The 18,541-nt window shown below is 42.4% G+C and overlaps 1 protein-coding gene across 16 annotated transcripts in view; it reads right to left on the bottom strand.

Moving 5' to 3' along the window:
- The window catches only part of SHLD2 (shieldin complex subunit 2), a 134,057-nt gene that overhangs the window by 66,363 nt on the left and 49,153 nt on the right, over nucleotides 1–18,541 (bottom strand). For 7 of the 16 annotated variants that reach the window (XM_079793104.1, XM_079793102.1, XM_079793107.1 and 4 more), the window contains 4 exons: nucleotides 16,159–16,224; nucleotides 15,619–15,724; nucleotides 15,345–15,512; nucleotides 877–2,406 (listed from right to left, as the gene is read on the bottom strand). In XM_079793104.1, the coding sequence (XP_079649230.1) occupies nucleotides 877–2,401 (1,525 nt within the window). In that variant the 5' untranslated portion in view covers nucleotides 2,402–2,406; nucleotides 15,345–15,512; nucleotides 15,619–15,724; nucleotides 16,159–16,224. Of the gene's footprint in view, nucleotides 1–876; nucleotides 2,407–15,344; nucleotides 15,513–15,618; nucleotides 15,725–16,154; nucleotides 16,225–18,541 lie in introns of all 16 variants that reach the window. The other 9 variants (XM_079793097.1, XM_079793093.1, XM_079793094.1 and 6 more) reach the window with 3 other exon arrangements.

The following is an 18,541-nucleotide window of genomic DNA, read 5'->3' as shown; positions in this document are numbered from 1 at the left end:
AATTTCTTGTGGCAGGCAAAAAAGCAGGACAAAAACACTGAGTTCTTTATGATCCCAACAATCAGGTGAGGATTCTGGAGTCCAGGTGAAATCGTCCTGGCTTTGCCACTTCCTAGAAATGTGACATTGGGCACACTTCTCTGGGTTTGTTTCCTCAAACTGAAAAGTGGGAATAATAATCAGGACCTTCCTCATAGAGTTGTAAAGAGTTGATATACATGTAAAGTATAAAACAGGGTTTGATACACAGTAAATTCCCAATAAATACCAGCTTTTATATATGCATGCATACAAATTTTAAGAAGCATAGGAAAGACACCCAGTAACATTCTAAAACTCCACTGGTGGTTATATGAGGTTGGTATAAAAGCAGGAGTTTCCCTTTCCATATTTCCAAATGTGATTAATAGAATTTCAATAATTTAAAACGCAATCGAAATTCTATATCGGTTCCCTCAATAAGAATATAATGTGCACAGCATTATTAGGGATTGAGTAAAGTAGTAGAAATGCTGTCTTTTCATCATAAAACTGCTAATAGAGTTTAAGAAAAGGACTGGAAATAAGACATAACCATAAGAAAACAGAGAAAAAGCCTGATGATGTGACCTAAATGCTAACATAATGAATGAGTAGGAGGAACAACCAGGGAAGGCTTGGCAGAGAGATGAGTGGAAAGGAGGGGCAGAGCTGAGAAGGCTGGGACACAGGCCGGAAATGGCAATGCAGAGAATGCCAAGCAGCAGTGAGGAGGCCAGCACGGAAGCTGTGAAGGGATCGGTCACATGGAGCCCAGACAGGCGGGGGAAAGAGGGAGCCCTCCAGCAGGGCTTGCAGCTTTATAAACTCACTACCACAGTTCCACAATGGCCTCACCTGTGAGCAAAATTACATCTCCAAGGAACACTGTGAGGGCCCAAAACGCAGCAGTCCTCCACAGAAAAACCTTCTTCTTCATTTCAGACTGGTCAATTACCACAACTGTTGCTAAAGGCACTTTAGAGCCCGAATTTGGTCCAGATTTTATACTTATTTCTTTCACATGACATGGAGATAGCACCATGACTAAACAATTATACTTCTGACTTTTGGAATCACAATTTCTTATTAATGATGTTTTTTTAATACCCTTGAATTCCGACACACTCCTCTGGTCTTTTGCTGTAGTAGGACCTCCTGCATTAGAAACCAACTTAATTTTCTTAGAAACTTGGAGGACTTTGAGATGGCCAGATTTATCTTCAGAGGTACAATTCCATTTCGTAGGACTTTTGTGGGAGGCATTTACTTGAGAACACAGGATTCCGGACCTACATGACTCAATACGTATCTCATTTGATGGCAGTTTATCTTCAAAACTGAAAAGTTCTTGAGATTCCACATTTTCTTTAAGACCTTTATCAGACTTTATGTGAATGTGGCTACTTTTTGTTTCAGGAAAAACAGGACTGAAAAGTTCAAGGGAATATGCTTGGTTTTGTCTACTTTCATATCTTTCTACAAAATCATCATCAGGCTGAATCAAATTATCTTTAGTTATTTTTATTTCCCCAGGACTTGCTTCAGCTTCAACCTCCGTGTTCACTGTCCCTTTATTTATAGAACTCTTCCCTTTATTTGTCCTTTGAGCTAAAAAAGCAAGTTGGCTGGAGGTCATTATACTGAGGAATTCCGTTTCAGTAGATGCCGTAAGGTCTGAGACCTTCCCAACTGCTCCCGCAGTCCTGGTCTTATCTCGTGTGGTCAAAGAGCTCTTTTCCAGACTCTGGTTTTGAGTTCCATGATGCTCTGTTGGTATACACCTCATGCCAATAGTTCCAGGCCCTGTATTAATCTGTTCAGTATTACACACCAAATCCCATGCAGCTGCACACTCATGGTCTAACTGAAATAAATGTTTTTGGACATTTTGACTACATACATTTGATTGATGTTTATGCTGTTCAACTGTGATTTTCTTATTTTCACTGAAAAGCTTCTGATATTCTTCCTCTCCAGTTAAATGCTGAACTTGGTCCTTACATCCACATATTTGGACATCAGATTTGGTTATGTCACTCATCCCTAAGGGGTGACTCTTCTGGAATTTTTGAGTCTGTGTTTGGGAAACACAGTGTATACAGTCATCTTTCACAGAAACAGATCTACTCAGAGAGCTTCCTAAAAAACGACCATTAAGAAGATCTGGAGGGGCAGCAGCTTCTAGGATTTGATAATCTTCCACATTTTTATTCTTGCATTTTTCATCCTTCAGATGTAAAGAATGTTGATTGTATAAAAGCTGAACTTTTTTCCAGGGGTCAGTAGTGGACATTAAAGAAGTTGGTTCCTGTGATACCATCATTTTCAATGGACCAATTGGAGCACCCCAAAAAATGTGGATTTCAGAGCCTCTATTCATGGTTTCTGAAAAAATGAAAAATCTAAAATGAGTATTTTATCACATTTTTATATCTTAACTAGTGGCCCGGTGCATGAAATTCATGCACGGGGGGCAGGGGTGTCCCTCAGCCTGGCCTGTACCCTCTCCAATCTGGGACCCCTCAAGTGATGTCCGACTGCCGGTTTAGGCCCGATCCCTGTGGGCAGTCGGACATCCCTCTCGCAATCCGGGACTGCTGGCTCCTAACCACTCACCTGCCTGCCCACCTGATTGCCCCTAACCACTCTGCCTGCTGGCCTGTTCACCTCCAACTGCTCCCCCCACACTGCCAGCCTGATCACTTCCAACGCCCCCCCCACACCAGCCTGATCACCCACAACTGCTGTCCCATCCTGGCCTGATCACCCACAACTGTCCTTCCCTCTTGGCCCCTAACTGCCTCTACCTCGGCCCCGCCACCATGGCTTTGTCCAGAAGAATGTCTGGAAGGTCTCCTGGAAGGTCTCCCAGTCTAATTAGCATATTATCCTTTTATTAGTATAGATAGAGGCCTGGTGCATGGGTGGGGCTGGCTGGTTTGCCCTGAAGGGTGTCCCAGATCAGGGTGGGGGTTCCCTTGTGGAGACAGGGTGGCCTGGGCAAGGGGCCTGTCGTGGTTTGCAGGCCTGCCACGCCCCCAATGGGGTAGGGGTCCCACTGGGAACAGTGTCAACCTGGGCAAGGGGCTGAGGCAGTTTGCAGGCCAGCCACACCCCCATGGGGTGAGAGTCCCTGCTGGGGGCATGGCCAACCTGGGTGAGGGGCTGATGGCTGTTTGCAGGCTGGCCATGCCTCCCAAGCAGAGACCCTCACCCCATGGGGGCATGGCCAGCCTGGGTGAGGGGCTGAGGGCCGTTTGCAGGCCCCTCCCTTGGGCAACCCAAGCCTCCCATGCTCAGGCAGGCTCCATGGCTGCCGCCCACATGCCCCTCCTTCAGCGGCTGGCCAGGGTGGGCAGGAAGCTTGGTTCGCCCCCTGTGACCCAAACCTCCTATGCACTCAGGCCGGCTCTGTAGCCGCCGCCCACAGGCCCCTCCTTAGGCAGCCGGCCCAGGCGGGCGGGAAGCTTGGCTTCCTCCATCACCAGGGGTGACCCAAGCCTCCTGCCTGCTCTGGCTGGCTCACTCCGTGGCCACTGCCATCTTTGTCCCACTAATTTGCATACTCACTCCTGATTGGCTGGTGGGCATTGTGAAGTGACAGTTAATTTACATATCTCTTTTATTAGTGTAGATAGTAAGTTAATAATATACCAATAGCAAATGAAATAAAAATAACTCATCAAAAACACAATTAATGGAGGTGAGTTAAGATAAATAAAAATAGAGAAACCAAGATGGCGGCATAGGTAAACACCTAAACTGCAGCCTCGCACAACAATTTCAAAAATACAACTAAAAGACAAAACGAAAAAAATAAAATAAAATAAAATAAATAAAAAATAAAAGACAAAACGGACATCATCCAGAACCACAGGAAAGCTGGCTGACTGAAATGCCCACAACTAGAAGGAAAGAGAAAACCACAAGGAAAATCAGAGGAGCTGTAAAAGCCTGAGGTATGGAGACACAGGCGGAGACATGGGTGCGCGCGCATGTGGGGAGGACGGAGCCGGAGAGGACGGGGCAGCTGACTGCCTGGCCGGTGTTCTCTAGCGGGAAGGAGATAAAAGCTCCAGATTGTGCTGAACCCCAGCTCCAACTGCACTGAACCCCAGTTCCGGGCGAGACCCTGGGAAGTCAGGCTCATACTGGGGGAATCTGGGCTGTAAGGCGGAAACACAGAGGAGCGGCAAAAGGCAGAGCTCCAGAGTCGCGCAGGTGAATGTGCGCAGAGGACGGACTGTTGACTGTGCCACTGAATTGCCCTAGCGGGAAGGAGACAAAAGCTCCAGACTGCGCTGAGCCCCAGCTCCGACTGCACTGAACCCCAGTTCCGGGCGAGACCCTGGGGACCCAGGCTCATACTGGGGGAATCTGGGCTGTAAGGCGGAAACTCAGGGGAGTGGCGAAAGGCAGAGCTCTGGAGTCGCGCACGTGAATGCGCGCAGAGGACGGACTGTTGACTGTGCCGCTGAATTGCCTTAGCAGGAAAGAGACAAAAGCTCCAGACTGCGCTGAGCCCCAGTTCCGACTGCACTGAAACCCAGTTCCGGGCGAGAATCTGGGAATCAGATTCATTGGGGGAGAGACTAGACTGTTTGGCAGTGGGCAAAACTCCAGGGCGCCTTTCTCTCAGAGGTGCTTGCAGGGAGTACAGAGGGACACTGAGGGACACTGAGACCCAGGAACCTCATAGGGCAGGGCTGATGGGAAGCCAAGGCTGTAGGCTCCACCCTGAAACTCCGCCCCATCCAAGCTGAGCACAGAGGCTTTTACAATTTTGCAAGTCTAGTTGAATAAGGCTGTCTCCCGGCGTAGACACAGCTGATCCTCACAGCCAATTGGCCTGGAGGTCAAATCCTCCCAGTGTACCAACAGCAATGAAGGCTTAACAACACCAAGACTTTGCACTCAGCCCACAAAGGGGGGTACCAAGAGCGACCACCTAGGGTGATTGGGGAAGCTGAGCTACCGACCCCTATAAGTCACTGACCACACAAAGCCACTCCATCAACACAGGGAGGCAGCCAAAATGTGGAGACACCGAAGCAGGTCACGAATAGAAGAGATGGAGGAAAGTAAACTAATGGATGACACAGTGTTCAGAACCACATTTATAAGGTTACTCGAGAATCTTCTAAAAACCGCTGAGAAACTTGAAGAGACCTTCAAGGACCTTAATGAGAATACCAAAAAATGGAAAAGGACCAGTCAGAAATTATGCATACACTGTCTGAAATAGAGAATATACAGAAACTCAACTGTAGATCACTGTACCCCAAGAGTCAAACCAAAGATCTGGAACATGAGGAAGCAAAAAACACCCAACCAGAGAGGCGGAAAGTAAGAAGAATCCAAAAGTGTGAGGATAGCGTAAGGAGCCTCTGGGACAACTTCAAGCGTACCAACATCAGAATTTTTGGGGTGCCAGAAGAAGACAGAGAGCAAGATGCTGAAAACCTATTTGAAGAAATAATGACAGAAAACTTCCCCCACCTGGTGAAAGAAATAGACTTACAAGTCCAGGAAGCACACAGAACCCCAAACAAGAGGAATCCAAAGAGGACCACTCCAAGACACATCATAATTAAAATGCCAAGGGCAAAAGACAAAGAGAGAATCTTGAAAGCAGCAAGAGAAAAACAGTTAGTTACCTACAAGGGAGTACCCATACGACTGTCAGCTGATTTCTCAACAGAAACTATGCAGGCCAGACGGGAGTGGCAAGAAATATTCAAAGTGATGAACAGCAAGAACCTACAACCAAGATTACTCTACCCAGCAAAGCTATCATTCAGAATTGAAGGTCAGACGAAGAGCTTCACAGACAAGAAAAAGCTAAAGGAGTTCATCACCACCAAACCAGGATTACATGAAATGCTGAAGGGTATTCTTTAGGAAGAGGAAGAAGAAAAAAAAGGTAAAGGTAAAAATTATGAACAACAAAAAGACATCAAATACATACCTACCAACAAGTGAATCTAAAAATCAAGTGAATAAAAAAATCTGAAGAACAGAATGGACTGGTGAATATAATAGAATCAGGGACATAGAAAGGGAGGCGACAATTCTCAGGGGGGAGGGGGTCTGAGGGGTGCAGGAAGAGATTGGACAAAAATCTTACACCTATGGATGAAGACAGTGGCAGGGGAGTAAGGGTATGGGGTGGGGGGAAAAAAAGATAAATAAAAATATCCAGAAAAATGCTCATGTAAAGATTCTCTTAAATAAATGAGAGGAAGAAGATGGTGATGGAATAGGTGGAAGTTACACTCACCTCCACACAGGCCAGAACTGAAATTACAACTAAAATACAGAACAGTCAACTTGAATAACCAATTGGAGACTAGCTGAAGAGAAGTCCTATAACCAAGGACTTACAGAAGAAGCCGCATTGAGAATGGGAGGAAGGCGGAAAGGGCTGGATCCACTCCCACAGGCAGCCGCTGAGAATCCAAATGGACATCTCAGCTGCAAAGTTTCCCCCTGAATAATGTGGGGTCTCAACCACCAGCAAGTCTCCCCAGCCAGAAGCAACAGAGCCAGTAGAGGCACCCACATAATATCTGGCTGTGAAAATCAGCAGGGATTCTGTCCACCAGGGAGAGACAGGATTCGGCTAGAAACCCAGGTGCCCGCTTAAAGGGCCAGTGCATAAAATCTTGCTGGCAGCCACTCACCCTTGACCCTGGTGGAGGGAAGGTGGCTCAGAGCGAACTGGAGTCCTGTGAAGACGGACTGGGACCGAAACCGGTTTGGCTCAGTGGATAGAGCGTCAGCCTGCGGACTGAAGGGTCCCAGGTTCGATTCCGGTCAAGGGCATGTACCTTGGTTGCGGGCACATCCCCAGTAGGGGGCGTGCAGGAGGCAGCTGGTTGATGTTTCTGACTCTCTATCCCTCTCTCTTCCTCACTGTAATAAATCAATAAAATATATTTTTTTAAAAAGACGGACTGGGTTATGTGGCTCTGGGGAGGGAGCTGAAGAGATAGCCATCAGGGTCCTTGTGCTGAGTCCCTCTCCCACACCCCCCAGACGCCATTTTTCCTTGAGTCAAATATTCCCTTGCAAACTGCATCAACCTGGGGGTACTGCACAAGCCCCACCCTCCAGCCCCCTGGTGCTCCCTCTGGCTGAGCTCACACCCTGCAGAGGGATGCGCTGCCTGATGCAGACTTTTTTGGTGGGATCTTGAGGGTGAATTTGGAGAGGATCAGAGACATACTTGTGTTGCTCTGGGGCAAAAACCATTTCCCCTCCCCCTATAGTGTGCTTCAACAGGGTATAGGGCCCCCCCATCACTACCACCCATGGGCCAGATCAGTGGCATCACATTCCCCGCAAGGGAGATCCACTATCCCCACCATGGGAGAACCACCAGCTTCACCCTACACTCCCAACTCCTGCTGGCCCCTCCCTGCTGAGCTTGCAATAGTGACAGCAGGCTGTGGCCAAACTATTGCCACCACCACCCCCACTCTACCTTCCTGCCCCATCCCTGGTATTTTCTAAATATGGGACAACATGAAATGTGACAACAAGACTCTCCAGGAGGTCGGGGCAAACTAGGAAAAAATGAGTTGTGTGGTTCTTGAGCAGAGCCATTATTCCCTCACACACCAGACTAGTGCCACCATTCCTGTGCAGAGCCCTCCGTTCACACAGCCAAACCTTGGTCTGTTTGGGCTTGATGAACACTGCTGGCCTCACCCTAAAGAATCACTGAGACCCTGCCCCACCAAAAGCTCCAGTGACACTGGCAGGTGGCAGCTGACCTCGGTGTACCCTGAGACTGTGGCTGAGTGGCCTCAAACCCAGAACTGGTATCAAGTTTGAATATGTGCCACTTGCCCCTATCTGGTGACTTATGCAACACACATACCACCAGAGGCTCTTGCAGTTACTAAGCCTACCAGGCAGCTAAGAGGTGAGGGTTGATCTCTGGGAGCTTTGGGTCTTTTGCACCCCAGGCTCGGTGATGGTGGAAACCAGCCTTGGGCACAGCTAGGCCCTTCCCACGCACACCCATGCCCAGCAGAGGCAGCCACAAAATGTGGATCACTTTGTAACTCCAAACAGGTAGCCAGACTGATCACAGGCAGGGCCTAACATTAACCAGCACTTGATCCCCTCTCAAGTGGCCTCAGAAACAACACACCCAGTGGTTCAGACCATTTTAGAACACGATCCAATTAGCTCCCCAAATGGCACACACAAGGGCAATCTCAGCAGTCACCAAACCCTGTTGGGGTGAATTTAGCTTTGTAGAATCAACCCCGCACAGAGAAGCTCATACATTTCACTTGGCATTGATCCAGCCAGAGGGGCAACCCCACCCACAAGTGGGCCAACAGCAATTAAGACTCAAAAACAATAGGAAGGCTCACATAACCCACACAAGGGACATTCCTGAAGCACCTAGCTCAGGTAGTGGGAGACTAAGCCACTGAGCCCCACAAGACACCAGATGAAGACTGGGAGGGATGAGAGATCTACCTAATACACAGAAACAAATACAAAGAGGCAGCCAAAATGAGGGGATAAAGAACCAATGCCCCAAATGAAAGAACAGGAGAAATCCTAAAAAAAAGAATAGAATAAATGGAGGTAAGCAATTTACCAGATGGAGTTCAAAACAATGGTTATGAAAATGCTCAAGGAACTTCGTGAGAAATTAGACATAGAGATACCAAACATTTTTTAAAAATATATAAAACATGTAAAAGAACCAGTCAGAAGTGAAAATACAATATTGGGAATGAAGAATGACTAGAAGGGAACAACAGCAGGCTACATGTAGCAGAAAACTGAATCAGCAACTTGGAAGACAAGGTAACAGAAAACAACCAATCAGACAGAAAAACATTTTTTTTCTAAATATGGGACAACATGAAGTGTGACAACATCTGCATCATAAATACTGGAAGAAGAAGAAGAGAGAGCAAGGAATCAAGAATCTATTTGAGCCGAAACCGGTTTGGCTCAGTGGATAGAGCGTCGGCCTGTGGAGTGAAAGGTCCCAGGTTCGATTCCAGTCAAGAGCACTTACCTTGGTTGCGGACACATCCCCAGTGGGAGGTATGCAGGAGGCAGCTGATGGATGTTTCTCTCTCATTGATGTTTCTAACTCTCTATCCCTCTCAATTCCTCTCTGTAAAAAAATCAATAAAATATAATTAAAAAAATAAAAAAAGAAGTTATAGGCCTGGGGCCAGACTGCCTAACCTGACCTGTCCCGTTAGGAATTTATAAAAAAATTAAAAAAAGAATCTATTTGAAGAAATAATGATTAAAAACTTCACTAAGCTGGTGAAAGAAAAAGACACACAGGTTCAGGAAGTGCAGAAATTCCAAACAAGATGAACCCAAATAGGCTCACAGAAAAATACATCATAATTAAAATGATAAAGGTTAAAGACAAAGAAAGAGTTTTAAAAGCAACAAGAGAAAAGCAGTTACTTACTTACAAGAGAGGTCCCATAAGACTGTCAGCTGATTTCCCAACAGAAACTTTGCAGGCCAGAGGGATTGACATGAAATATTCAAAGAGATGAAAAGCAAGTACCTATAAACAAGACTACTCTACACAGTAACACCATCACATAAATACCCCCAGTATGGCATACAGGAGACAACCATTCAATGTTTCTATCTCACATCACTGTTTCTTTCTCCCTCTCTCTTAAAAATCAATTTTTAGAAAGCATTTTTTAAGAGAAACACAGTTATAAAGAATAACATGGCAACAAACACATACCAATCAGTAATCACTTTAAATGTAAATGGATTAAATGTTTCAATCAAAAGACATAGGGGAGATGAATGAATAAGAAAAGACAGCCCAGCCCTAACCAGTTTGGCTCAGTGGATAAAGCGTCGGCCTGTGGACTCAAGGGTCCCAGGTTCGATTCCAGTCAAGGGCATGTACCTTGGTTGCGGGCACATCCCCAGCAGGGAGTGTGCAGGAGGCAGCTGATGGATGTTTCTCTCTCATCGATGTTTCTAACTATCCCTCTCCCTTCCTCTCTGTAAAAAATCAATAAAACATATTTAAAAAAAAAAAAGAAAAGAAAAGACAGCCCAGCTGGTGTGGCTCAGTGGTTCAGCATTGACCCGTGAACCAAGAGATCACCAGTTAGATTCCCGGGCAAGGCACATGACAGGGTTGTGGATTCAATCCCCAGTAGGGGTGTGCAGGAGGCAGCCAAACGATGATGTTTCTCTCAACATTCATGTTTCTATCTGCCCCTTTCCCTTTCTCGCTCTCTAAAAATTAGTAAAAACATATTTTTTTAAATTAATACAACTATATATATATGCTGTCTACAAGAGACCCAACTCAGAAGAAAAAAAAAATTATACACAGACTGAAAGTAAAAGGATGGAAAAAATATTACATGCAAATGGAAACAAAAACCCTACATAGGTTTAACAATTCTTATATCAGGCGAAATAGATTCTAAAACAACAGCTATAAGAGATAATTTAACACTTCATTGCCATCAATGCATAGATGTTCCACACAGAAAATCAACAAGGAAACAGCACCCTTAAACGACACAATAGACCAAATGGATTTAACTGATACTTTCAGAGCATTTCATTCCAAAGCAGTAGAATATACATTCAAGTGCACATGGAACATTTTTTAGGACAGACCACATGTTGGAACACAAAATGACTTTCAATAAATTTTATTTTTTTAAATATATATTTTATTGATTTTTGACAGAGAGAAAGGGAGAGGGACAGAGAGTCAGAAACATCGATGAGAGAGAAACATCGATCAGCCGCCTCCTGCACATCTCCTCCTCGGTATGTGCCCGCAATCAAAGCACATGCCCCCGACTGGAAGCGAACCTGGGACCCCTGAGTCTGAAGGCCGACGCTCTATCCACTGAGCCAAACCGGTAAGGACTCAATAAATTTTAAAAGATTGAAATCATATCAATTTCTTCTCTGACCACAATTGTATGAAACTAGAAATCAATTACAAGAGAAAAATGGAAAGAAACACAAACATCTGAAGGCTAAATAGCATGTTACTAAACAATCATTGGGGGAAAATATGAAATCAAGGAAGCAATCAAAAGTTACCTTGAGATAAATGACAATGAACACACAACAATCCAAAATCTATGAGACAAAGCAAAAGCAATCCTAAGAGGGAAATTCACAATAATACAGGCCTACCTCAGGAAGCAAGAAAAATCTCAAATATAGAATCTAAGCTTACACCTAAATGAACTAGAAAAAGAACAACAAACAAAATCCAAGTGGGTAGAAGGAAGGAAATAATAAAGATTAGAGCAGAAATAAATGACATAGAACAGCGGTCGCCAACTGGTGGTCCACAGAATACTGGTGGTCTGTGAGGTCCGAAAGGTTAGTGACCACTGACATAGAGACTAAAAAGCAATACAAAAGATCAATGAAACCAAGAGCTGCCTCTTTGAAAAGATAAACAAATTGACAAATCTTTAATGAGATTCATCAAGAAACAAAAAATAATAATAATAGAGGAAGGTATAAACAAGTGGAAGAATATACCACGTTCATGGACTGGTAGAATTAACATCATTAAAATCTCCATACTACCCAAAGCAACCTACGGATTCGATGCAATCCCTATTAAAATACCAATAGCATATTTCACATATCTAAAACAAATACGTGAAAAATTTATATGGAACCAAAAAAGACCCTGAATAGCAACAGCAATATTGAGAACAAAGAACAAAGTTGGAGGGATTATAATACCAGATATCATGTTATACTACAAAGCCACTGTACTCAAAACTGCCTAGCCCTAGCCAGTTTGGCTCAGAGGAGTGTCAGCCTGCGGACTGAAGGGTCCCGGGTTCGATTCCGGTCAAGGGCACATGCCTGGGTTGCAGGCTTGATCCCCATTGGGGGAGGTGCAGGAGGCAGCCAATCAATGATTCTCTCTCATCATTGATGTTTCTATCTCCCTCTCCCTTCCTCTCTGAAATCAATAAAGATATTGAAAAAAAAACTGCCTAGTACTGGCACAAGAACAGACATATATATCAATGGAACAGAACAGAGACCCCAGAAATCTACCCAAGCCATTACACTCAATTAATATTTGACAAAGGCCCTAGCCGGTTTGGTTCAGTGGATAGAGTGTTGGCCAGCGGACCAATTCTGCTCCATTTGGGTCAAGGGCACTTATCATGCTTGCAGGCTCCTCCCCAGCCCGGGCCTTAGTCAGGGCACATTCAGGAGGCAACCAATCAATGTGTTTCTCTCACATCGATGTTTCTCTCTGTCTTTCCCTCTCTCTAAAATATCAATGGAAAAATATCCTCAGGTGAGGATTAACAAACAAACAAACAAAAAAACACCTAAGAAAAAAATTTGCCAAAGGAAGCAAGAATATACGATGGAGTCAAGACAGTCTCATCAATAAATGGTGCTGGGAAAATTGGACAGATGCATGCAAAGAGACAGAGAACGAGAGAGAGAGAGAGAGAGAGAGAGAGAGAGAGAGAGAGAGAGAGAGAAACTAGACCACCATCTGACACCATACACAAGAATAAACTCAAAATGGATAAAAGACTTAAATGTAAGTCATGAAACCATAAAAATCCTAGAAGATACCACAGGCAGCGAAATCTCAGACATCTCTCATAGCAATGTTTACAGATACATTTCCTAGGGCAAAGGAAACTGATAAAAATAAATAAATGGGACTACATCAAAATAAAAAGCTTCTGCATATCAAAAGTAACCATCAACAAAATGAAAAGTGAGTCACCTTATGGAAGAACATCTTTGGCAATGGTACACCTAATAAAGGTTTAATATCCAATACATATAAGGAACTCATAAACTTAACAAAAGGAAGAGAAACAATCCAATTAAAAAATAGACATTTCTCCAAAGTGGAGAGACAGATGGCCAAAAGACATATGAAAAAACTAGAGGCCCGATGCACAAAATTTGTGCAAGAGTAGGCCTTTCTTCCCCTGGCTGCCAGCACTGGCTTCCCTCTGGCACCCAGGACTCGGGCTTCTCTCCGGCCCCCAGCAGGCACCCAGGACTTGGGCTTCCCTCATTTGGTTCCATATAAATTTTTCACGTATTTGTTTTAGATCCCTCATCCAGAAGGTCATCCGTAAGGTCGTCCTTTCTAATTAGAATATTATGCTTTTATTGTTACAGAATTATAGATGCTCAAAGTCACTGATAATCAGAGAAATAAAATGACAATGAGGTGTCACCTCACCCCTGTCAGAATGGCTACCATCAACAAATCAACAAGTGACAAGTGCTGGCAAGAATGTAAAGAAATGGGAACCCTCTGCTGGTGGGAATGCAGACTGGTGCAGGCACTATGGAAGTTTCTTCAAAAAATTAAAAATGGAACTGCCATTTGACCCAGTGATCCCACTTCTAGGAATATGTCCCAAGAAATCAGAAACACCAATCAGAAAGGTTATATGCACCCCTATGTTCATAGCAGCACAATTCACCATAGCTAAGATTTGGAAACAGCCAAGTGTCCATCAGCAGACGCGTGGATTAGAAAACTGTGGTACATCTACACAATGGAATACTACGCTGCTGTGAAAGAGAAGGAAGTCTTACCATTTGCAAGAGCATGAATGGAATTGGAAAACAGCTTATTATGCTAAGCAAAATAAGCCAGTTGGAGAAAGATAAATATCACATGATCTCATTCATTTGTGGAATATAATGAACAACATAAATTGATGAACAAAAATAGAGCCAGGGAAAAGAAATATTTTAGAATATAATAGAAGTAATCCTGTTATTTACAGATTTTTAATATTTCCTACAACTTTTGTGATATTATATTATGTTAGTACATTTTTGGTAATATTATTATATTTAAAATCTTGAAATATTAATGATTATTGCATGTAATATTATTATATTTAAAATCATTTTTCTTGAAATATTAATGTTTATTGCATGTAACATTATATTTAAAATAGTTTTTCTTGAAATAAAAATGTTTTTTAAAAAGCTGTGGTACATTTACACAATGGAATACTATGCAGCAGTAAAAAAGAAGGATCTCTTACCCTTTGAGACAGCATGGAGGGACCTGCAGAGTATTATGCTAAATGAAATAAGCCAGTCAGAGAAAGACAAGTATCACATGATCTCATTCATATGTGGAATCTAATGAATAAAATAAACTGATCAATAAAATAGATCATAGCAATGTTTACAGATACATTTAGATCCAGATAAAATAGATCCAGAGACACAGAAGCATGAAACAGACTGTGGAATCTCAGAGGGAAGGCGGGGGAGGGTGGGTGGGTGGGCAGAGATCAACCAAAGAACTTGTCTGCATATATGCATAACCCATGGACACAGACAATAGAGTGGTGAAGGCCTGGGGTAGGGGCAGGCTAGATGGGATCAGTGGAGGAAAGGGTGACATATGTAATACTTTCAACAATAAACACCTAATTTTTAAAAATTTTAAAAAGAGGATCCAAATAAATAAAATCAGAAATGAAAAAGGACAAGTAACAACTGACACTTCAGAAATACAAAGAATTGTAAGAAAATATCATAAATGACAATATGCCAACAAATTCAACAATGTGATAAATAATAAATCACTAAAAACATACAATCTTCCAAAACTGAATCAAGAAGAAACAAAAAATCCAAACAGTAGCTCAGCTCCTTGAGTGTCGTCCCAAAGTTGTGGGTTCAATACCCAGTCAGGGCAGATACAAGAATCAATCAATAAGTGAAACAACAAATAAATGTCTCTCTCTCTCTCTCTCTCTCTCTCTCTCTCTCTCTCTCTCTCTGCCTCTCAAGTCAATCAATAAAAATTAAAAATATGTATATTAGCAAACTGAATCCTGCAACAAATTAAAAAGATCATACACCATGATCAAGTGAGATTTATTCCTGGGATGCCAAGTTGGTACAATATCCGCAAATCAATTAATGTGGTACACCACATAAACAAAATGAAGGTTCAAAATCACATGATCATATCAATAGATGCGGAAAAAGCATTTGATAAAATCCAGCAACCATTTATGATAAAAACTCTCAGCAAAGTGAGAAGAGGGACCATACCACAACATTATATAAGGCAATGTATGACAAACCACAGCTAACGTTATACTCAGTGTGGGCACCTCTCTCAGTTCTGGTGCTCTGGGCTCGGGAGCCCAGCTTGGGGTTCAGACCCCAGAGTTCTCAGGGGGAACCCCGACAGCTGAGCCAGCCCTCTGGTACTTCCGCTGCTGTCTGTGGGAGCCCAGCCAGCCCTTCCACGCCTCCACCCTTCCTACCAGTCTCTGTGCGGTCTCCCCTTTCCGTCCTCGGTTATCAGGGTTCTCTCCACCTAGTCCTCAGATGATTTTCAGGATGGTTCTTCTGTATTTTAGTTGTATTTCCAGTTTGGTCCTGGGAGCATGTCAGTGGGGCTTCCACTTACTCCGCCACCATTTTGGAATCCCCTATAAACATAATTTTAAATGAAAGGAACAATTTGAAGTATATATCAGTATACTGACTTTTAAAATGGGCCTGAGAATAAAACACCAAATTCAGAATCATGCTTACCTTTCTGAGGGAGGTATGAGAATGTATTGAATATGTGTATGTTTTTAACTAGGTGTGGTTACAGAGGTGTTCCTATATTATTTTAAATATGCTGTTTCTTAAAACCCTAGAATAAAAAACATTGAGAAGCAACATTAAGAATAATGTATTAGCAACTATTATTGTATTAGCAACTAAAACAAAGATACACTGCAATGTTCAAATAGTTAGTAACGGAATTATTACCAAGGGAAAAAAATTATAGTAAGCTTAGATCAAGTTTTGACCCATAACAAATCAAAGAGGACTAAGCATCATTAACTGCTATAACCACATATCTCACCCTCATCTAATCCTTATAGAAAGAATAAATTGCCTAAGACATGTTAGTATACCAGATCTAATTTACATGTCATTTATTAGATTGGCCACAAGAGGGCCCCAAACAGCACAGCAAAAACCTTTAAGTTCAAAGGATCTCAAAACCAAGAGCAAGAATATATTATACTGACATGTAGGTGGGAATACTTAGATATATTCAAATTAAATGCATAAACTTACTATGATAACTCCCCTGTCTCAAATCTTTGTTTCTCTCCAATGGTATCTTCCCCTTTAGCTTCAAATCTTTAAAAACAAAACAAAAAAAAACTCCTATGTTGCTTGTCCTTGTTCTCACTTCCCATTTTTCCTTTTACCCATTTAAATATGGCTCTTACTCCAATCATTTTGCTATGACACTATTTTGCTATGGAAGCTTACAACCTGTAACAGCCAAATCCAAAGGGCATTTTTCAATCTTTGTCCGACTGCCATTTGAAATTATTTATCAAACCCTCGTTTTCTTAAAACATTCTACTTTTTTTAATCTGTGAGACCATCAAATTGGAATTCTTTTGTGTTTAAAAGACAAGTAATCATTGGTTTATTCATTCAGTCACTCATGTAACCAATATCGACTCAATGCTATATGCCAGGCATTATGCTAGGAACTAGGAACTCAACAATAACCACAAGGATCTTTAACAGTCCAATGGGAGAGATAAAATGACAATCATAAAACAGTAATATTGAGCTACCACAGGAATAAATGTAGGGTGTCCTTACAAGGGAGAAGCCTGGGGCAACTCAACCATTATCTGCAATTTTAGTGACAAAATTTTAAAACTGAATTTAAATATTCAGAAAAAAAAGGAGTACAATACAGGCCTGAGTCGTCCCGATCTCTCACCCCCACGCATGACCCAGGAAAGCAGTCTAAGTTGTCTTACCCAAGGGAAAGGCCTGCTACAGGTAACCTCCAAAATGTCTCATGAGTGTAAGACACTCGCTGCTTCTGTGTCCTAAATGCCCTGCAATCTGACTTCCATTTGCCATCTCTATTAAGACAATAGTGAAGTCCAAATTGTGTAAGTACTCACAGTACTTGACTACTCACAATGCCTGACAATTGTGTAACTGTCCTGAGTTTCTAGAACACTCCACTTTCCTAACTAGTTCTACCTCTCCGATTTTTCTCTCTTCTTCCTTGGCCCATCTCTTCTTTTCATTCCACACAACTCTGCAGAATTTATCTAATCCTATTCATTTAACTACTAAATACCCAATTATGCTTTACCAATATATATCTGAACCAACCACACCCCCTAACATCAGACATATTTTTAATATCACTTTATTCGAGACAATCACAGTAGATTAAAAAAAAGCAATGTTCTTTTTATGTAGCCTTTCTTTTTTTTTAATACGTTTTTATTTTTAAAATATATTTCAGAGAGGAAGGGAGAGGGAAAGAGAGATAAAAACATCAATGATGAGGAGAATCATTAATCGGCTGCCTTCTGCACGCCCCCTACTGGGGATCGAGCCCACACCCAGAAATGTGCCCTGACTGGGAATCGAACCATGATCTCCTGATTCATGGATTATGCTCAACCACTGAGCCACACAAGCTGGGCTCTTTCTTTTTTTCCTTTTTTTGTAAGTTTATTTGAGCCAAATTGACAACATATGGAGAGAAGCAAGATATCAAATGTCCCTTAGCCTCTTAATTGAATGGAAAATCTAACTAAATGACCCTATATCCAGACTAGATTTATAGGGTCCTTGGATTAAAGTTTGCTCTCTAGGCAGGGGGATGGTGAAAACATGGGTGACACAAAGCAGTCTTGAGAGTTCAGGGATGATCTCCCAGAATAAGAGATGACTAAAGCAAATCAAAGTTCTATAGACACAAGTCATTTGTACATAATAATTACTTCAGCATGCCTTCACTTATTTGTCTAAATATACACCCCTAGAGGCATGGGGCATCTCCACAAAATAACTGACTAGAAAGTATGGTCCTGTTAATTCAAAACAGAGTAATTTTTTAAAAAGTCTTTATACCTAAGGCTGCTGTGAGTGTATGAGCAGGGCAGGAATAAAATGTGCTGAGGGCCAGGGAAAATAAAATTATTATCAAAACAAAAATCACAGACTGCAGAGTTCAGTTATGGACAACTGATATATTTCAATGATTCTAGATATGTTTTGGGTGTACTCAGAGGGTTAAAGCTCATTAAGATACCAGATGAAACTTCAAGCTCATATCCATTACCAGGGTTAATAATTATACAATTTCCCAATCTGCAGAAGGCCACTTCAGTCGGAAAGACCAATACAACCATAATCCTTTATCTTTAGAGTGGTCAGAGTCTGATGAATGGGTCAAAGATTTATAAAACAGGACGAACTGTATCAGCAGGTTTTGTCTTTGCAGAACACTGCAACTAAAAATGCTTATTACAAAATATATGTAGTGAAAAGACAGTGCTTTATCTATCCTATTACCAAACTAAAAATTCACTGTTAAATGTCTCTCCATTCTATCTTAATCAAAACACTAAGCATCATACAGTTATTCAATAGCATCAAAGGATAAAATAATAAGGCAGCATAGGAC

This window comes from Cnephaeus nilssonii (genome assembly GCF_951640355.1).
Source record: "Cnephaeus nilssonii genome assembly, chromosome: 16".
Lineage (NCBI taxonomy): Eukaryota > Metazoa > Chordata > Mammalia > Chiroptera > Vespertilionidae > Cnephaeus > Cnephaeus nilssonii.
Note: the sequence above shows the minus strand (reverse complement) of the source record. Positions and strands in the feature narration are given on the sequence as shown.